The following is a 20,114-nucleotide window of genomic DNA, read 5'->3' on the forward strand; positions in this document are numbered from 1 at the left end:
AACGCACCATGGATTGCACCTGCCTCACTGGCTTGTCTTGGGTGAACACTTCAGCCTCACTCAGCTTAAAAAAAAAAAAGAAAATCCGACCCCCTTGTCATCAGGGTACATCAATGGGGCTCCTGGAACAGGAATGGGCGCCAGAAACCAACTGGGTTATTTAAACCACAAGCACCTCTTTCAGGATTAAGGAGAGGAGTAAGAAGGTTGATTTGTTGAATTACGCTCCTGAATTTAAGAACCTAGACAGTTTGAAAAGCTTATCTGTGACCTGTTACACGTAAGCTCTCTTTCTTTTTCTCTTCTAATTTCTGTTTCATTGAGTTAATAACAGAGTCTTGCTGTTGAATGTGGAGTTGTCTTGGTCACCACTGCCACAGGGATCTCATTTTTGTTTTGTTTTGTTTTGTTTTTTGAGACAAGGTCTTGCTCTCTTTCCCAGGTTGGGGTGCAGTGGTGTGATCATAGCTCACTGCCACCTTGAATTCCAAGGCTCAAGGGATCCTCTTGCCTTGGCCTTGTGAGTAGCTTGGGACCACAGCTGTGCACCACCATGGCCAGCTAAAGGGATCTTTTAAAGATGCTGACTGGAGTATGCCATTTCCCTGCCCTTATCTGCAATAGCTCCCCATTGCCCAAAGCCCACACTCTTTAGCATGGCTTAAGGGGCCATTTAGGACCTGTTTCTGGACACTTGGTCAATGGCCCCTTCCCTGCCCATGTCCCCCACCCCCTGAGACACCCTCCAGCCATACTGAAGTATTTCCAATTCCCGGAACACTCATGAACTCTTGGAGGTGACTCCAAGCCCTTGCACAGGCTGTCTCCTCTGCCAGGAACACTTGCCTTCCACTCCTTCCCCATTCATCCAGCTATCTCCAGTGCATCCTTTCTGTCTCCAGAGCAGTGTCACTTCCTCCACGAGGTTTTTCCTGACCTCTCCTCTATACTCCTGGATTTATCCCATCAGAATACAGGGTGTTCATCAAATAATCGCTAGAGAAAAAAAAATTGGGAATCTACTATGGACCAATAGGGAAAACAGTTAAATAAATAATGATACATCTATTTGATGTATTACCATGCAAAACACTCTTAAAAATTAGAAGAAGATGTAGAAGAATATTAAATGACATAGTTATATAATCACTAACAGTGTGTACAGTATCTTCCCATTCTATAAATTATATACACAAATGTATATGTAATATCTGTACACATTTTATACACAGGCTTATGGAAATTAGAAGAATTACAGATGGTTTTAATTTTTTCCTTTTCCCCTTTATGCTTGATTTTTTTTTAAATTTACATAACAATCAGGTATTGTTATTATTATTTTGTAATAAGAAAAGAAGCTGTGAAAGCTATTTTGAATGAGAGAGCAATTATCATAGAAGAAATTGAAAAATAGAAATAAAGAGAATGGGAGTATTTGGGTAAATTGTTAAAGTTAGCCTGATGCTACTTTAACATGCTTCATCTTAGTAAAATACTCTAAGGCAGCAGGAGGATCGCTTGAGGCTAGGAGTATGAGACCAGCCTGGGCAACATAGCAAGACCCTGAAAAATTTAAAACTTCTCAGGGCATGACGCCACATGCCTGTAGTCCCAGCTACTTGGAAGGCTGAAGTCGGAGGAGCACTTGAGCCCAGGAGGTTTAGACTGCAGCAAGCTATGATCGTGCCTCTGCACTTCAGCCTGGGTGACAGAGTGAGACCCTGTCTCAAAACAAAATGAAACAAAAAAACTCTAAAACAAGTGGCTGCTTTGGCATGTATTTTGGTGCTAAGGGATAATGAGGAAGGCTAATATTTGGGTCTTGTAGATCCTGTGCCTAGCAGCATGCCAGACACTGGCGATACATAAGAGGGTACCTGTTCTTGTCCCCATTGAGCTTAAAATCTAGCAGAGGACACAGATGCACACACAGGCCACTGCATGGGACCATGGGACAGGTGCTGCCATTGAGCACAGAGGAAAGGAACCCAAGAAGGGCCAGGAACTCTGTCTGGAGGAAGTGACATCTCACTTGAGTGAGACCTGCAAGACAGACATAGCTTCTTTTTTTTTTTTTTGAGATGGAGTCTCGCTTTGTCACCCAGGTTGGAGTGCAGTGCCGCAATCTCAGCTCACTGCAAGCTCCGCCTCCCGGGTTCACGCCATTCTCCTGCCTCAGCCTCTCAGAGTAGCTGGGACTACAGGCGCCCACCACCACGCCTGGCTAATTTTCTTTTTTTGTATTTTTAGTAGAGACGGGGTTTCACCGTGGTCTCGATCTCCTGACCTCGTGATCCGCCCGCCTTGGCCTCCCAAAGTGCTGGGATTACAAGCGTGAGCCACCGCCCCCGGCCGAGACATTGCTTCTTTGGAGGAGGAAAGGAAAGAGCCTGGAGAAGAAATGGAGGTAAAAAGAGGGCATGGACAAGGTAAGATGGTGGAGGAGAGGATAAGGCTCCTCCCTGCTGTCTGTTGCCTAGCCGAGTTTGATAACATGAGGCTAGTGGCTCAGGGGAGCTACCTGCCCAGCCTCCATCAAGACACCAGGGCACCTTCAGGATAACAAGACCAGAAGGTCATGATGAAAAGACATCCAAGCTACACAGCCTAGGCAAAAAGACAAACGCATCTTTCTTTTTTACACGTGCACATCCAGTGAAATGCAGGGTCGTTCCTATGCCTTCCAGTTTCCCACAGCCGAACACAGGAGGGACCCACCCAGGGAGAATCAGATGCTCAAAGCTGCATACATGTTTGATCATTTAAAAAAGTCATTTGTGGTCTGGGTTTTGGCAGAAAAAAAGAGAAATTTGAGTCTCCTTTTTCTGCTAATAATGAAGGTCCCTTACAATCAGGGATCTTTTATCTCTTATGTTTATTTAGGGAGGAAGTCAGTAGGAGAGGGGTCTTTTGTGTTTGATACTAAGTCTGTTTTGTTTTGCTCTTGCTTTTCTTAATTTTCATTAAAAAATAAAATCCAGTGTTTTGATTTCCTCCATATCTCAGTTTAAATGGCACCTAGTCAGAGAAGCTGTTCCAGACCACCTTCAAATAAAGTGGATCCCCATTCTTCCCTCCTGTTACTCTCTATCAAGATATCCTGTTCATTTCTTTCACAGAAATAAAATCTGGTATATCTCAATCTATAATTATTAATACATGTTCATTCTCTGTTGATTGTCTATGTTCTCATCTAGACTGTAAGCTACATGAGAGCAAAATCACATCTGTTTTATTCACCACTGCATTTCTAGAACCCAGGGACGAACAAATATCAAATGGACAAATAATAGTGTATGTTAAGCACTAACTATGAGCCAGATACTGTGTTAAGTGTTTTGCAAGCTTTACCTCCTTTAATCCCCCCAAAAGCTCTATGAAGTCCTTGCTGTGCAATGAGAAAATGGCCTTAGAGAGTTTAAGTATCTGACCATGATTTGATCCTAGATTTGACAAGAGATCCAGACTCTTCTATCAGTCTCCTACATTTATCGCAGAAATAAACAAGCTATTAAAAAGCACCAAAATGCCAGGCGTGGTGGCTCATGCCTATAATACCAGCACTTTGGGAGGCCCAGGTGGGAGGATCACTTGAGGTCAGGAGTTTGAGACCAGCCCAGGCAACATAACAAGAACTTGTCTCTTCAAAGAATTTTTTAAAAATTGGCCAGGCACGGTGGTGCACGCCTGTAGTCCCAACTGTTCAAGAGGCTGAGACAGGGGGAATCCTTTGAGCCCAGGAGTTGGAGGCTGCAGTGAGCTATGACTGTTCCACTTCACTCCAGCCTGGGTGACAGAGTGAGACCTTGTCTCTAAAAAAAAAAAAAAATACACAAACATATATATATGTGTATATATATATATAGTAATTATAATAATAATTTTTTTTTTGAGATGAAGTCTCACTTTGTTGCCCAGGCTGGTGTGCAGTGGTGCGATCTCGGCTCCCTGCAACCTCCACCTCCCGGGTTCAAGTGATTCTTCTGCCTCAGCCGCCCGAGTAGCTGGGACTACAGGTGCCTGCCACCACACCCAGCTAATTTTTGTATTTTTAGCAGAGATGGGGTTTCACTATGTTGGCCAGGCTGGTCTCGAACTCCTGACCTCGTGACCCGCCTGCCTTGGCCTCCCAAAGTGCTAGGATTACAGGCATGAGCCACTGTGCCTGGCCATAAAAAATTTTTAAATACACAAAAGAATCCTTAATCCCGCCACCCCAAATCTCTGTATTATGTTAACATCTTGGTCTGTATCCTAGATGGCTGGATGAATAGATGAATGGATGTTTTTTAGTTTTTAGACAAAGGTAGAATCATGACTCTGTTCTTTTGCTTGCTTTTTAAAAGAAACTAGATGAAATACACTCTAAACATCTTCCCATGTCAACAGAGTATCATTTTTTTTCTTACCTATTCTTCACCATTCATCCTAAACCCACATTGCTGGCTTCAAGTAAACTCATCCTCAAATAGTAATTATCCCTTCTATTTACCTATCTTTTTATAGCTTTGATTCCCACAAGGCTGTGAGATAGGCAGGGAAGGGATTATCTCTACTTAATAGATAATTTTAAGAGTTAACAGTTTGTTCCGGGTTATATGGGGTCAAGTAGGAGAGTCAAGATCCAGAGCCCATCTGTTCAATCCCAAAGCCCATGGGCTTTCCATTACATCCCATTGCCTCATACTATGTATCTGATTGTGTGGCATGGACTTAAAAGTGAAGCTGACCTGGGTACCAATCTCGGCTCCAACAATTCCCAGCTATACAACCTTCAAGCAAGTTAGCTAAGTCCTCTAAGCTCAAGTTTCTTGTAGGGTGTGGTGAGAATGACTTCATAACATTCACATCAAATACTTAACATGGTAGCTGGTGGTTGCTGCTGAGGGTTGACTGACCCATTCCTGTCCAGTGAGTAAGTCTGATAGGGCTGTGCTCTGGCTTGAAAGAGGTCCTGTATGCTCTGCCAAACCCCAAATTCCTACCCATATTCCCATCCCAATTACAAGCAGAATGAGGACCTGCCAGTGCTACTTTAGACATAGAACAGAAACCTTCCCCCTTAGCCTGGTGCATCATGGCAGGAAGCTACAAGACAAAGCCAGGCCCTGGGGCTCCCAGTTAGAGGAAGTGAGAAAAAGACGTGTACCCTGGGGAGCAAAAGGGATGCATTTCCAGTCCCACCCAAGCCTCACTTCCTTAGAAAGACATTTCAAGTAGATTCACACACCATCTCTGTGCTGTTTTCCATATGCCATTTGTGGGGGGCATTTTGTGGTTATTTTTAAGAGACTGCACTTGTAACAAAACAAAAAGTAAGCTTTCTGTTTTCCTTTCTGGGTCATGAGCAGGTCTCAACCCTCCAAATTCAACTGTCACTGGAAGCTTTCGTGGAGTTGGAATTTCTATTGGGAGTGGCTGTGATGGTAGGAAGAACATCAGCAAATGTGATGATATGGTTTGAATGCGTTCTCCCAAAGTTCTTGTGCTGGAAACTTAATCCCCAATGCAACAGTGTTGAGAGGTGGGAACTTTTGGAGGTGACTGGATTAATGTTATTATTGTGGGAGTGAATTTATTTAAAAAGTAAGTTACCCTTTCTCATGTGCTCTTGCCATGCAATGCCTTCTATCAGGTTTCTATGCAGCAAGAAGGTCCTCCCCAGATGCAGCCCCTGATCTTGTACTTCCCACCCTCCAGAACCATAAGCCAAATAAATTTCTTTTCATTATAAGTTATCCATTTTTTTTTTTTTGAGACAGGGTCTCACTCTGTCACTCGAGCAGGAGGATTGCTTAAGCCTGGGAGGTCAAGTCTGCAGTAAGCTGTGACCATGACACTGCAGCTTCAACCTCCCAGGCTCGAGCAATCCTGCCTTAGTCATCCAAGTAGCTGGGACTACAGGCATGTGCCACCCCACCTGGTTAATTTTTGTAATTTTTGTGTGTGTAGAGACAGAGTTTTGCCATGTTCCCCAAGCTGGTCTCAAACTCCTGGGCTCAAGCTCAAGTGATCTGCCCACATTAGCCTCCCAAAGTGCTGGAATTACAGGCATGAGCCACTGCACCTGGCCCCAGTTTCAGGTATTCTTATAGCAGCACAAAACAGACTAAGACAGACACACAATGTCATAAAAATGAAGGAAGAGAGGAGCTTAAAAAGATGGAAGGTACTCTGCATTTTTCCTACAGATAAACTCACTTATATAGGAAACTAGGAAGTTATTCAAAGGGTGATGTAGAGTTAGATATGCAGATAAGAAACAATCTCCAAGATAGAGGGGAATAATGCAAGATACAGAAATTGTACACAGCATGCTAACATCCTTGTGTGTGATGTAGACTATTTCTGGGCCTGAATACAACTTCTCTAGAAGGTCACACAAGAACCTGGTTACAGTGGGTGTCTCTGAGAAGGAGAACCAAGAAGCCTAGCTAGGAGCCATGGGTGAGGGGAGTCTTAATTTCACTTTGTAGCTTTTGATGCTGCTTGAATATTTTATTTTTTCACATTTTTTTAAAGGAGAAAAGATTAGAGCACCTAATAATATGGTGAGGTCAAGAAAGATGAGACAAGCTTATGAAAAGAGGCAGTTTTCAGGTCATTGATGACTCAATGAGAAAAATATCAATAGGATGGTGGGAGCAGAAGCCAGATTGCACCAAACTGAGGAAAGAACAAATTGTCATCAAGTGGAAATAGCAGGAACTGGCAACTCTTTCAAAAGTGTGTTTGTATGCAAAGTAAGGTAGGGTAGTAGTCATAGCAGTAGTAAGAGTAGTAGTAAGGAGGATTCCCAGGTTTGAGGTAGGGGATTTTTAACACGAAAAAGACATAGCAGGTTTATGCACAAGGGAGAAGGCCAGGATAGAGTCAGAAAGGACAGCTGCTGTTTTTGCCCAGCCAGCAGGCATTGTCTTTTCTTCTAGTGACAGTGGCTTTATTTTTCTTTTCTTTTCTTTTTTTTTTTTTTTGAGATGGAATCTCGCTCTTTAGCCCAAGCTGGACTGCAGTGGCACTATCTCGGCTCATTGCAAGCTCCGCCTCCTGGGTTCACGCCATTTTCCTGCCTCAGCCTCCTGAGTAGCTGGGACTACAGGCGCCCGCCACTGCGTCCGGCTAATTTTTTGTATTTTTTAGTAGAGATGGGGTTTCACCATGTTAGCCAAGATGGTCTTGATCTCTGGACCTCGTGATCCACCTGCCTGGGCCTCCCAAAGTGCTGGGATTACAGGCGTGAGCCACCGTGCCCAGCCGTGACAGTGGCTTTATTTTTCTTTTTTTTTTAATTTTTATTTTTATTTTTTTATTATACTTTAGGTTTTAGGGTACATGTGCACAATGTGCAGGTTTGTTACATATGTATCCATGTGCCATGTTGATTTCCTGCACCCATTAACTCGTCATTTAGCAGGCTTTATTTTTCTTAAAGGAGATATTCCTTCTCTTCTTTCAAAATGTCTGATTTAGATAGGGCATTCCTTCTCTTTTTTCAAAATGTCTGGATTAGATCCAGCTCTCTGGCTAAGAGGGGCTGGTGACCCAGGCCCGGTCAATCAGCATATTCCATCCCCCTGGTGCAGTGAGCAATTCCCTTAGAGATGGGCATATGACCCAATGTCTTCCAAAAAGATTGAGTCCTAGGCTGCTGGGATTTTATAAAAAGGAAGCCCTTTTCTTTGGTAGAAGTTGCAGAGATAATGGGACATAAATTGGGAGTTTCTATGTGCCCAAGAAAGCCTTCTGAGAATGAAGAATGAAGTCAACACAGTGGGGAAAGTAATCCTAAGGGATATAGATAAATGTTTTCCTGCTGGCATTGTTTGGGACCAGATGTAGATGATCCATCTACATCTGAATACTAACTATCATTATTTTTTTGCTTGAAAGTCAATTTAAATCACGTTCCTATTTGAAACCATAGGAGTTTTGTTGATACAGAGAGAAGCTGTAGACACAGACTAAACAGAGGAGATAAGCACGAAGGATCGAGAGGGTGGAGTCCAGAGCAGGAGTGAGGGTAAGTCTCACTTGAGTTGGGGGAGGGAACACACGTTTGCTAAGACAGAGATGGAAGCCAGGCAAGGAGGTCAAGATGACTATGGAGGTGCCGGGAGGTGGTAAGAAACTGACAGCTACCAACCTGTGGCACCCATGGGCCTCAATCTTCCTCATGATTTAGGGCAGGGACCCCCAATCCCTGGGCCATGGACCAGTATCAAAATAACAATAATAATAATAAATAATAATATAATAATACATGACTCAAAGTGATGTATCTGGTAGGTTCTATGGTTGACTTGCCCCCACAAAGTTCATGTGTTAGAAACTGAATCTCCAATGCAACAGTGCTGAGAGGTGGCACCTCATGAGAACTTAACACCATTATCTTGGTAGTGGGATCCTGATAAAAGGGATGAGTTTGGCTCCCTATCTTTCCCCTGCATGTGCACACACATGTATTCATATGCATATATATGCACACACATGCATGCATACTCTTTCTTGCCCTTCACCTTTTGCCATGAGATGACACAGCAAGAAGTCTCTCACCAGACGCAAGCCCCTCACCCTTGGACTTCCCAGCCTCCAGAACTGTAAGAAATACACTTCTTTTCATTATAAATTATCTAGTCTGTGGTATTCAGTCATAGCAACACAACATGGACTAAGACAGCAACTGCTTTAGGAACTTCACTTGGCTCAGGAACCTGCCAATTCCAACCATCTAAAGGGAGGCTGGTTTGATCTGAAGTTTAAATGGGTTCTCCATGGGTGTGTAGATAGGTGGAGAGAAATAAACAGACTCCAAGCTATGTGTCCTAAATGGCTCTTGGCTATTTGTTTGTCAGTATATAAACGTAAGGTTGATATTTTTATTAAGATCTCTGCAAACTCCACACAGTGGATACCCCAAAAGAACAACCAGAAATGAGCAGGGAAACCTCTACTCCTTAATGAGCCTGTCTCGGCTGCCTCATTTCAATGCTGCCATGCCCTTCTTTCAGAGGTTAGTCAATGCATGCTGTCTTTGTCAACCTCAAAATTAAAGCCCTAAGGAACAAATAAGATTTGCATCTTTTAAAATCCTGACAACGAGTTATAAAATGTGTGAAGATGCTACTTACTTTTTGCAATATTTAAAATAAATTTAAATCATTTGAATTGTAAGAATACTCAGTCTTTTTCTATTATGTAACAGACACCTTTCGATGGTGTTATCATGACTCTCTCCTGTTAGCACAACCACAAACCTTACCAGGGGCTCCAAGTGCTTCTAATAATCTTTACAAGGGTCTTAGGCAGTGTACAGTCTAGGGATCAAGTCCTGGCTCCTCCACTTTCTAATGCTGGACCTTGGGCAAATGCCTTAACTTTTCCAAGCTCTAGTTCCTCATCTATAATGTGGTGATAACCCTACCTTATAGGGTTGAGAGAATTAAATGAGGCAATTCATGGAAGGCAGTTAAAACAGTGCCTGATGCAGACAAAAACTTCATATATTTTCTAATATATTTGAACAGTAAAGGTTTTATGAGAATTATTTTAAATCACAGTTTTCAAAAAGGAATTGTTCTCTTGAGTATTTGATACTTTGGGGGAGTTAGGTTCTGTGCTTAAATAAATCATACTGAGTAAGTGTTAGATCCTTTTCTTAAGGCTTGAATTTGGAGTTTTAACAGCAAACATACAAAGGTTACACTTTCTGGATTCATTTCAGAAATGTCAGCACATCAAACACACACATTCAGACACACACACACAGAGGTACTTACTCATACAGTGTAAAGGGCAATTGGGTTTGGAAGAGAATGTCACATGAACAGATTCGCAGCTCATTAAAGCAGTACTTGAAGCTTTTGACCTCAGCTACATAAACAATGTTTTCAGATAATAAAATTGCTGAGAAACCAAGTCCTGTGAGTATGATTTAGTTTCTGAAGCAGTTCAGCATTTAGACTCTCAGAGGATACGGGCAATGGGATGTGATCAGATAGCCCAAGTAGTATTTTGGAAATGATACTAACAGAGCATAGGACAAGGACCTTTGCAAGCTATAAAAGCTTGCCAGGTTTTCAGCCTTTCCTAATGTGCAGATGCCTCAAAATTATGGGGCTTTAAGTAAAGTGCAGATAAGAATCGGTAACAGGAGCAGAAATGATTGGAATCAGTCTGTCATACAAGTGGGTTTGGAGTTAGCGAGGCCTGACACAGGCTAGAATGGAAGGAAGGAGGGAATGAGCATTCTAGTGATGTCTAGACAGGACTGGATGGTTGCTCCAATGTCAGGAGTAGAGGAAAGGGGCTCTTAACGTCTACTTCTCATCAAGTTGTACTCCTCAAGCCCTGCCCAGAGAGCACTGGGGATCAGATGCATCATATTTTAGAACACTTGACAATCTGGTTGACCATATTTTAGAACAATTGATGATCTGATTGATAATATTTTAAAATAATACTAGAGCCATGTTTACTACTGGGCAGATCATTGTACACACACTCTAGCGCTTAAGACTCCACAGGTGCCAGGCACAATGGCTCACGCCTGTAACCCCCAGCACTTTCAGAGGCAGAGGTGGGAGGATCACTTGAGGCCAGGAATTTGATACCAGCCTGGGCAATTAATTAAAAACAATGAAAAAACAAATAAATACAAAGCAGAAAAGACTCCAAGGACTCTAATGAAGCCTACTTAGCTTTCTCTTCCTTTTCATCTCACTGCTTCTATGCTGCTACCTGGGTTGTCTTCTGAGGCGGCTGAATCCTTGTACCCTGGGCTCATCCCCCTATCCAGTTTTCACAGTAAGCCCTTCATTAGGTGTTATGGACACTATGGGAGGCTTTCAGAGGAAGAGTGACAGGACTTCATTAAGCCAATTCGTGACAATACATGAATGCCATCAAACTCTCCATTAGGCATTTCGATTTGAACATATTACCTAGCATATCTCGTCCTGTGACATTATAGCTCCATGTACTACTACTTCTGCAATCAAATATGCTCATCCATGCCAAGGGCTCAATACACCTTTCGCAACAAGTCAGCAAAGTTCTGAGCTGGATCACCCAGACACAAAGCAACTCCCTGGGTACAGCCCTCAGCCACTGCACCCTCTGATATCACTACATCCTTCGCAACAGGATGGACAGGAGGAAGTCCAGCCAAGTGTACAACCATGTCCTCCTGCTCTATGCCCTGCAAGCCAGCACTCTGTATCACAGAAGCTTTCCTGACCATCTATTTCATTTATTCATCCTATTGCTACTGGGACCAAACTCTTGGCTACCATGTTTTATACTTGAGGAGCAATCACGTGGGCAGTCTGCAGGGACTCATGTTCATCAGTGCCTTCATGTCCCCATGAGACAATGACTGAGTGCCTACAAGATGCCAGGAACTGAGGAGGACCTGAGGATGCCAACTTGGGGGTTCTCAAACAGCTCCAACCTGCCCAAGCTCCTATTACCTTTTGCCTGGATTATGGCAAGTGTCTTAACCAGTCTCCCTGATTTCACCCTTGTCCCTGCAGCACTCAGAGGGATCCTTTAAAAACCCAAAGTCAGAACATGTTATTTCTTGCCTCATGAGTTGGTGTAAAAGCCAAAGATCCTTCAGTGGCCTGTGCTTTCCTTTGGCCTCTCTGATCTCACACCCCCTTTTCCTTTCTCCCTCAACCCCTTGGCTCAGCCACCTGCACTCCTTTCTCTCCCTTGACCATGCCAGGCAAGCTCCTGCCTCAGGGCCTTTGCAGCTGCTGCTACCAACCAAATCACTCTCCCCCCTCACCCAGATATATACATGGCTCCCACCTCCCTCATCTTCTTCCTGTATTTGCTGAAATATCATTTTCTCCACCTACTCTATTATATGGATATCTCCCTGACCTGGCTCTTCCAATCTCCATCCCTACTTCAGCTTCCTGCATAATGTTTATCAACTTCTGACACATTGTATATTTCACTTGTTTCTATGTTTATTATTTTGCCCACTCTCCCTAGAATATAAGCTCCATGAGGGCAGAGATGTTAATTATTTTTAGTGCTATGTTCCCATCACCTAGAACATTACCTAACCTCATCACCCACTGAATGGATGACTCAATATCTGACAACATCCCCACCAGAGGACAGAACCAGCACACGCTTCTTCCCAAGCCACTGCTTCATCATGCACTCAGCGACACAGTCCGCCCTTTAGTACCCAAACCACCACCTTCCTCCTACCACATGCTGGCCAGCAACAGCCTGCTGTGTGCCCTGAACAATAACTTCACCAGAACATTCTATACTTAACTGTATATACCCCTTCACTACAGTCCTTACTACACAGGGTCTACCTACTGCACTTCTACAACAGGTTCTGCCAATCAACTCACAGGCTTGCTGCACCCTGCAGCACTGAGTTCTAGCCCCTGCTACATAAAGGTAGAGTCCCTGGTCCAACAGTGTCCTATCCCCTCGGAGCTTGTGAGAAATGCAGAATCTGAAACCCCACTGCAGACTGGCTGAGTAAGAATTTTAGCCAGATACCTAGGTGACTCGTGTATGCACATTAAAATTTAAGACACTCTGCTAGGCTACATCATGGCATCCGTAACACTGGATTGGACTGTGCAAGGTTAGACTGCAGGAAGCTGCAAGTGTCTCTACCCAAAGTCCTAAGATTCAATGCATTTCCTCTTCAGATCCTTCACCAGCACCCTCTCCCAACACACACTGCAAAACCACACGATGCCATGACAGTTTGCAAAATCAGCAGCCAAATTGTAGTCCTTTATAAATAGGGTAGTAACTTACACAACAACCAATTTATTTGCGATACCCTGCTGTACATAAGAAAAACACCATGCACTCTAATATATATCCCTAAATACTCCTTTATGTTCCACAACACAGTGTATTACAGCATCTTGTTTTATGGCCATTCACTCATTCAGTAAGAATTCTTGAGCACCTATAATGTGCTAAACCCTATGCTAGACACTGGGATTTGACACGGAGAAAGTCACAATCTTAAAGTAGTCAAAAAGACAGGCATGAGATTGAACATGTTATTACAACCTGTGATGAATTTGTTGATGGGACAGTAACAGATGTCTACTCAGGAATCAACAAGAGCCTCCCTGAGCGGGTGATGTTCTACTGATTTGATGAGGGGGAAAAGGCAAGGCACGGTGGGGATCGGGGGGCTGGTTAGAGCATAGGAAAGGGCTTCAGGCATCCCAGGTGCATGGCTCTGCACAGATGAAGCAGGCAAGGGAAAGGAAGGCACTGCATGTTTGAGGGACTGAAAGAAGCCCAGGAATGCTGTTCTTGGAGTCAGGAGCTAAAGCTAGGAAGAGGACAGAGACCTAGCATTGGAAGACCTCAAAAGCCATATATGCCAAGGAGAAATAGATATGAGACTGGGGCAACAGAGAGCCATTTGGGTGTTTTAAAGCAAAAGCAACACACAACCAGGCGAACATTAAAAAAAAAATGACTCTTGTTCCCTGCAACAATATACCAAATCTAGTGTATTTCAATACAGTTTCAAACAATGCTCTGTGAAGAGCTCCTTGCCACAATAAAAGATGGCATTGGGAACAACTTAGAAAAACCCATTTAAAGTTATTTTAATGAACCTCCAATAACAGCACCCTTCACTGATGTTTGAATATAATCCTCTGTTATTGTTCCTTGTTTTTTCTCTCACCACACTCTATTTAATAGCATGCATGAATCAGAAACGCTGACAGATACATGCATGCCTTTTCACATCCCACAAGGCACATGGAACTCTGCACACGCTCACCATGGGCCTTTTGGAAGTGGCAGACAGTTAAGAAGGGGTGAGGAAGGAGAAATATAAAATCCTGGGATTGCGGGGAGGAGGGCTCTGATGCAATGCATTTGCAATGTAAAAAGCATACAGGCAGGCTGGATAAAACGGGTAGGTGATGTATCTTTTTTTTTTTTCTGAGACAGGGTCTTGCTCTGTTGCCCAGGCTGGAGTGCAGTGGCATGGTCATGGCTCATTGCAGCCTCAACCTCCCAGGAACAAGATCCTCCCACCTCAGCCTCCTGAGTAGCTGGGACTACAGGTGATGCCATCGCGCCCACTAATGTTTGTATTTTTTGTAGAGATGGGGTTTTGCCATGTTACCCAGACTGGTCTCAAATTCCTGGGCTCAAGCAATTTGCCTGCCTCAGCCTTCCAAAGTGTGGGGATTACAGGCATGAGCCACTGTACCTGGATGATGTATCATTTATTATTATTTCTAATTCAGTCTAAGGAGATTGAAGGCAGCACCTGCTCCTTTAGAGCTGGTACCAGAACATTTTGAAGTATGTGGCACAGCCTGATCACTGTACTTTGAAAGTCATTGTTAAACCCACATGGAGGAATTCAAGACATAGGTCAGTGGGAAATCATATCAAATGCAGAACAGTTGAAGGATCTTGTTGATAAAGACTAAGTATTGTAATCTTTTTATATTATAAATGATAATAACAACTACCTTTTCCCGAGTGCTTTCTATGAGCCAGGCACAAGTCTAGACCTTTTATATTCATTACTGCTTAGCAGGGCTATTCAAAATATTTAACCGGTCAAAATGGACTCTGGTTGTACATAACCATTGCTAACAGACGCTGGCTAAATAGCAACCTAACTTTGAACCATCACTACCCCTGAGGCTATAAACCAACAATGCATGGGATACATATGGGTGTGGGTGTGTTTTATTTGCCCCGAACTGTGTTTAATTTTCAAAAATTTGTTCGATATATAAAAGAAATTGTGAGTTTTGTTTGTTTGTTTGTTTTTTGAGATGGAATCTTGCTCTGTCACCCAGGCTAGAGTGCAATGGCATAATCTCAGCTCACTGCAACCTCGGCCTCCCAGGTTCAAGCGATTCTCTATCCTCAGCCTCCCAAGTAGTTGGGACTACAGATGCATGCCATCGCATCTAGCTAATTTTTGTATTTTTAGTACAGATGGGGTTTCACCATGTTGGCCAGGCTGGTCTCGAACTCCTGACCTCAAGTGATCCGCCCGCCTCAGCCTCCCAAAGTGCTGGGATAACAGGAGTGAGCCACTGTACCTGGCCAAAATTGTGAGATTTTATCTAAACATCTTAACTTTATACACCCTTTCACTAAGCCCTTACTACACAGGGCCTACATACTACACTGACCGTAACAGGATCTGTCAATCAACTCACAGGTCTGCTGCATCCCACAGCACTGAGTTCTAGCCCCTGAAAACCATGAAGATGGAGCAGCCCTGCGGAGGCTGCATCCTGCAGGGCAGGCCATCGGGAGGTGAACATCAGCTGAGCCTGTTAGGTAGCCCACCTGCTCTCTGGCTTGCATCGATCTCCAACACTTTCTCTTCTATCTCACCAGCCCTCTTCCCTCATTCATATTATCTGCTTGGCCTCTGTAGGCATCTGAGTCTGTGACCTCTTCTGGAAGCCACCACCCCATGCCCTGACTAGAAGGAGGACCAGTGTCTTCCACTTAGAGATGATTCTCTTGGCTGGGTGCAGTGGCTCACACCTGTAATCCTAGTACTTTGGGAGGCTGAGGTTTTTAGAGGATCACTTGAGCCCAGGAATTTCAGACTATCCTGGGCAACATGGCAAGACCACATTTATTTATTTATTTATTTATTTATTTTTATTTATTTATTTATTTGAGACGAAGTCTCACTCTGTTGCCCAGGCTGGAGTGCAGTGGCGCAATCTCAGCTCACTGCAACCTCCGCCTCCTCGGTTCAAGTGATTCTCCTGCCTCAGCCTCACGAATAGCTGGGATTACAGGCACCCACCATCACACCTAGCTAATTTTTGTATTTTTTTAGTAGAGATGGGGTTTTACCATGTTGGCCAGGCTGGTCTCGAACTCCTGAGCTCAGGTGATCCACCCACCTCGGCTTCCCAAAGTGCTGAGATTTTAGGCATGAGGCACTGCACCTCTCCAAGACCCCATTTATTTAAAAATAAAAATAAAAAATTAGGCAGACATGGTGGTACACTCCTGTAGTCCCAGCTACTCAGGAGGCTGAGGTGACAGCATCGCGTGAGCCCTGGAGGTCGAGGCTGCAGTATGCTATGATCGCACTACTGCACTCCAACCTGGGTAACAGAAGAAGACCCTGTCTTTAAAAAAAGAAAAAAAAGGAGATGATTCCCCATGCTACCTCCCTCTGGTCTCTGCCTAGCTTCCCTGGCTGAGCTCCTAATACCAAACTCCACAGCAGTGATTCTCAACCTTGAGAGCTCATCAAGTCACCTGGAGAGCCCATCAAACACAGAACACTGGGCCCCACCCCTAGAGTGTCTGATTCAGGAGGTCTGGGGTGGAGCCCAAGAACTTCATTCCTAAAGTGCTCAGGAGATGTTGATACCGCTGGCTGTGACACTGTATACTGATACTGCATACTGATAGACAGCACACTTTGAAAACCACTGCACTACAGCTATAACATGACCCCCAGATGTCCACTGGGTTCTATGCTGGTGGGGATGGGAGTGTGTGCATCTGGCCAAGTGGGGAAAGGGAGGTCCACATTTGGAGATCTCATAAATAATCCCACAAAAACCACACGAGTTATGCATCTCATCTCTGAGTTCCCGGTTTCCTGAACAAACAGCTCACTCTTCCTTTCCAGGTTACCTTTTCATCTTTTTCCAAATGGTCCCATAAAAGCTGTGATGCTGCTCATGACACGTGGGGCCCTCTTCAACCCCAATGTACACACAGATGTTATCTTAACGAATAGCAGCAGCAGGATTCTGCCCCTCAAAGACCCTACACCGAGACGTTAATTAATGTATGACACAGCTAACGAAAACCATGATCAGCTCTCTGTGAGTGCCTCCTCTGTATCAGGCTTGTTCAAAGTGCTTTATGCATCATAACAATCCTCTGATGTCAAAACTATTATCATTACGTGCCTAGCACGTAAGTGCTCAAGAAATGAATAACAATACTAGTATCAAAATAACTACCATTATTATCTTCTTCATCTTAACACTCAAACCCTTACAACATTAGGTTTTAATGACGGTGTTTATGTTCACTCTTCAGCCTCAGTCAGTAGTTTTACAACCCATCATCGAGTCACCAGGTCTGCCCTCTATTTAATTTCACAAAGAAATATCCTCCCAGCAGAATCACATTTTGATTAATTCAGGTGTAAACTCTTCTTTCCTGATGCCAACAAGTACTTCCTGCTGAGTCTTTGGGGATAGAAAACCTTCTCGTTGGTACATGGACTGTGGGAAATGTGAGAGTTTTATTCTTGCATCATAAAACTTATGTCAAAGCCATCTCCACACCCAAACCCTCTAGGAGGGGGTCTTCAGTTCAAGAGGACTTCAGTCTCTGCTTCACTCTGTTTCACCTTGGGTGGGAGCTGGCTGCTGAACTGCCATCTTATTTACTGACTCAGACATAGTGTATGTTTCAGAATTAAATTTAAATACTGTTCAGATAAACAACATGACCTTTTCAATGTCAGTATGAAGAGAAAATGACACAGTTGAACCAAGAGAAAGAATGAGGGCAAAATTAGATCCTTTATCACAGTCCAAAAATGGATCTGAACTCTGCTCACCCAAGAACCATTCTCAGAAAGTTGTCAGCTAAGACAGTTACAATAATTGAATCGATGAAACAAAATTCAATAGGCATTGTCGTTTCCATCTTTATAGAGACTAAGCTGAGCCAATGGAAATGTCCATCTTAGTACCCAGTGATTTTGTGCATATGTGTGAATACATACACCCATGTTCCAGTAGATACATTGATGTCTACCCCTCAGGGAGCATTTGGAAAACACGGGGCACAGGCAAGAATACCTTGTGTGTGAATACCCAGCAGTCAGAGAGAATGGGCTACTTACAGCTTTTGGCTTATATGGGGGCTGGATCTCTTTGCGTTCAAGTTTCTCCCAATCAATATACCGGAAAAATGCATGCTCTTTGATATCACGTTCGCCTTCAGGTCCACAACCCAGACGTTTGCCTGGGTGTTTGGTCATCAGCTTCAAGAGAAAGAAAAACATTGAATTTGATGAGTTTCAGAAAAGGAAATGTAAGACACTCAGAAATTATTACTCCAATGCATTAGGAAAGAAAGTACAAATGAAGAATTTCAACTCATTTTTGTTTTTTGCTTTTTATCCCAGCAAAAAATCCCAGCAAGGACTTTGCAGGAGAGGAGCAGATAATAGTACCCACTGCTAATCATCTCTTATGGTTAATCAATAAGAAGCCTGAATGTGGCAGTGAACTTCAAGTTAGAAATGCTGCATGAGGGCCAGGCACAGTGGCTCACACCTGTAATCCCAGCACTTTGGGAGGCCTAGGTGGGCGAATCACAAGGTCAAGAGATAGAGACCATCCTGGCCAACATGGTGAAACCCTGTCTCTAATAAAAATACAAAAATTAGCTGGGTAAGGTGGCACACACCTGTAGTCCCAGCTACTCAGGAGGCTGAGGCAGGAGAATTGTTGAACCCGGGAAGCGGAGGTTGCAGTGAGCTGAGATCGCGCCACTGCACTCTACAGTCTGGTGACAGAGAGAGACTCCGTCTCAAAAAAAAATAAAATAAAATAAAATAAAAAAGAAAGAAAGAAAAAAAGAAATGCCACATGATCCATTTATCCATTTTGGTTTAAGAATAAGTTTTGTGCAATTACCAGTGCATTTAATTAGGACAGTTTCAATATCTTCTAACTTCCCTCCTCCCACAACAAGAAAACTGGAGTTTGACAAAAGCAAAGGATACATTCATTCAGATACCATTTGCATTTCTCAGTAAAGCACTTGCAAAAATGACAAAACAGAAGAAAAAGTATTAGTCAAAGGGGCCCAAGTTTCAAGTAATTACTTTCTGAAAGCTCATTAAATAGTCAAAACCTAGCCCAGCTCATTTCCCTTGTACCATACATTACACACAATGCCGCTGAGGTTTCTTTGGTGTTCCATTTAAATTACTTAATTATCAAAACCCTCCATCTTTGGGTCTCTGAGTGCTAAATAACAAGATGAATAGATGCTCCAAGATGAAACCAGACAGGCTTCCTCTTGTAAATGAGTCCAAAGCAGCATGAAAATATCTCCGATCTCAAGACTTGAGCAAATGCACGGAGAGTAAAGACAGAAGAGTTGGTGATTAATTAAAAAAAAAAAGAAAGAAAGAAGCACACAAGTCCAAAAGCTTTCCAGAGTTGACATCACATTGAGCAGCCCATGATGGCAGAATCTTCTGCCCAGGACTTGCTGATGATGGGGAAGGGATGAACCCAGAAATTCATTCCTACACTGTTGGACAGTCACTCAACCTGTTGCCCCCTTACAAGATAATTTGTGGTCACACACACAAGCATGTACTTGTTATATAAACTGTATCCTCCAGGGTGGGGAAATTAACTGAGCACTTACGTTCTAAGCTAGCTACTTCTTCTTTTTTTTTTTTTTTTTTTGAGACGGGTCTCACTCTGTCACCCAGGCTGGAATGTAGAGGTGAGATCTCAGCTCACCGTAAGCTCTACCTCCCGGGTTCACACCATTCTCCTGCCTCAGCCTCCCTAGTAGCTGGGATTACAGGCGCCCACCACCACCCCTGGCTAAATTTTTTGTATTTTTAGTAGAGACGGGGTTTCACCATGTTAGCCAGGATGGTCTCAGTCTCCTGACCTCATGATCCACCCGCCTCAGCCTCTCAAAGTGCTGGGATTACAGGCGAGAGCCACCACGCCCGGCTGCTACTTCTTTATTTACATGCATGATCTTCCTTGATAGTCATAATAACCCAACGAGGTGAGTATACTATTTTTCCCATTTGAATAAAAAGGCAATTAACACTCAGAGAAGTTGAGGAACAGCAAGGACTCAAGAGATAGGAAGTGGCAGAGTCAGTAAGAGCTGGGTGCAGACTCCACCTCTGCCTAGCTCTAAAACTTGGGCTTTTAAGAAAAATGGGAGCGCATTTCACACGTGGTTTTCTCAGGAATTTTTGTGGCCTGGCTTTGTCAGGAGAGGTTTATGGAGGGTGAGGAAATTGAGCCAAGGCTTGACATTTGTGTAAGATTAGAATGGGAGGAAAGAAAGGGCAGTGA

General features: G+C 43.5%; 1 protein-coding gene across 4 annotated transcripts in view; it reads right to left on the bottom strand.

Annotated features, from left to right (window-relative positions):
- Positions 1-20,114, bottom strand: part of PRKCB (protein kinase C beta) — a 387,670-nt gene that overhangs the window by 12,013 nt on the left and 355,543 nt on the right. For all 4 annotated transcript variants that reach the window (XM_055232747.2, XM_055232748.2, XM_055232749.2 and 1 more), the window contains one exon: positions 17,894-18,034. In XM_055232747.2, the coding sequence (XP_055088722.1) occupies positions 17,894-18,034 (141 nt within the window). The remainder of the gene's footprint in view (positions 1-17,893; positions 18,035-20,114) is intronic.

This window comes from Symphalangus syndactylus, chromosome 11, assembly GCF_028878055.3.
Source record: "Symphalangus syndactylus isolate Jambi chromosome 11, NHGRI_mSymSyn1-v2.1_pri, whole genome shotgun sequence".
NCBI lineage: Eukaryota > Metazoa > Chordata > Mammalia > Primates > Hylobatidae > Symphalangus > Symphalangus syndactylus.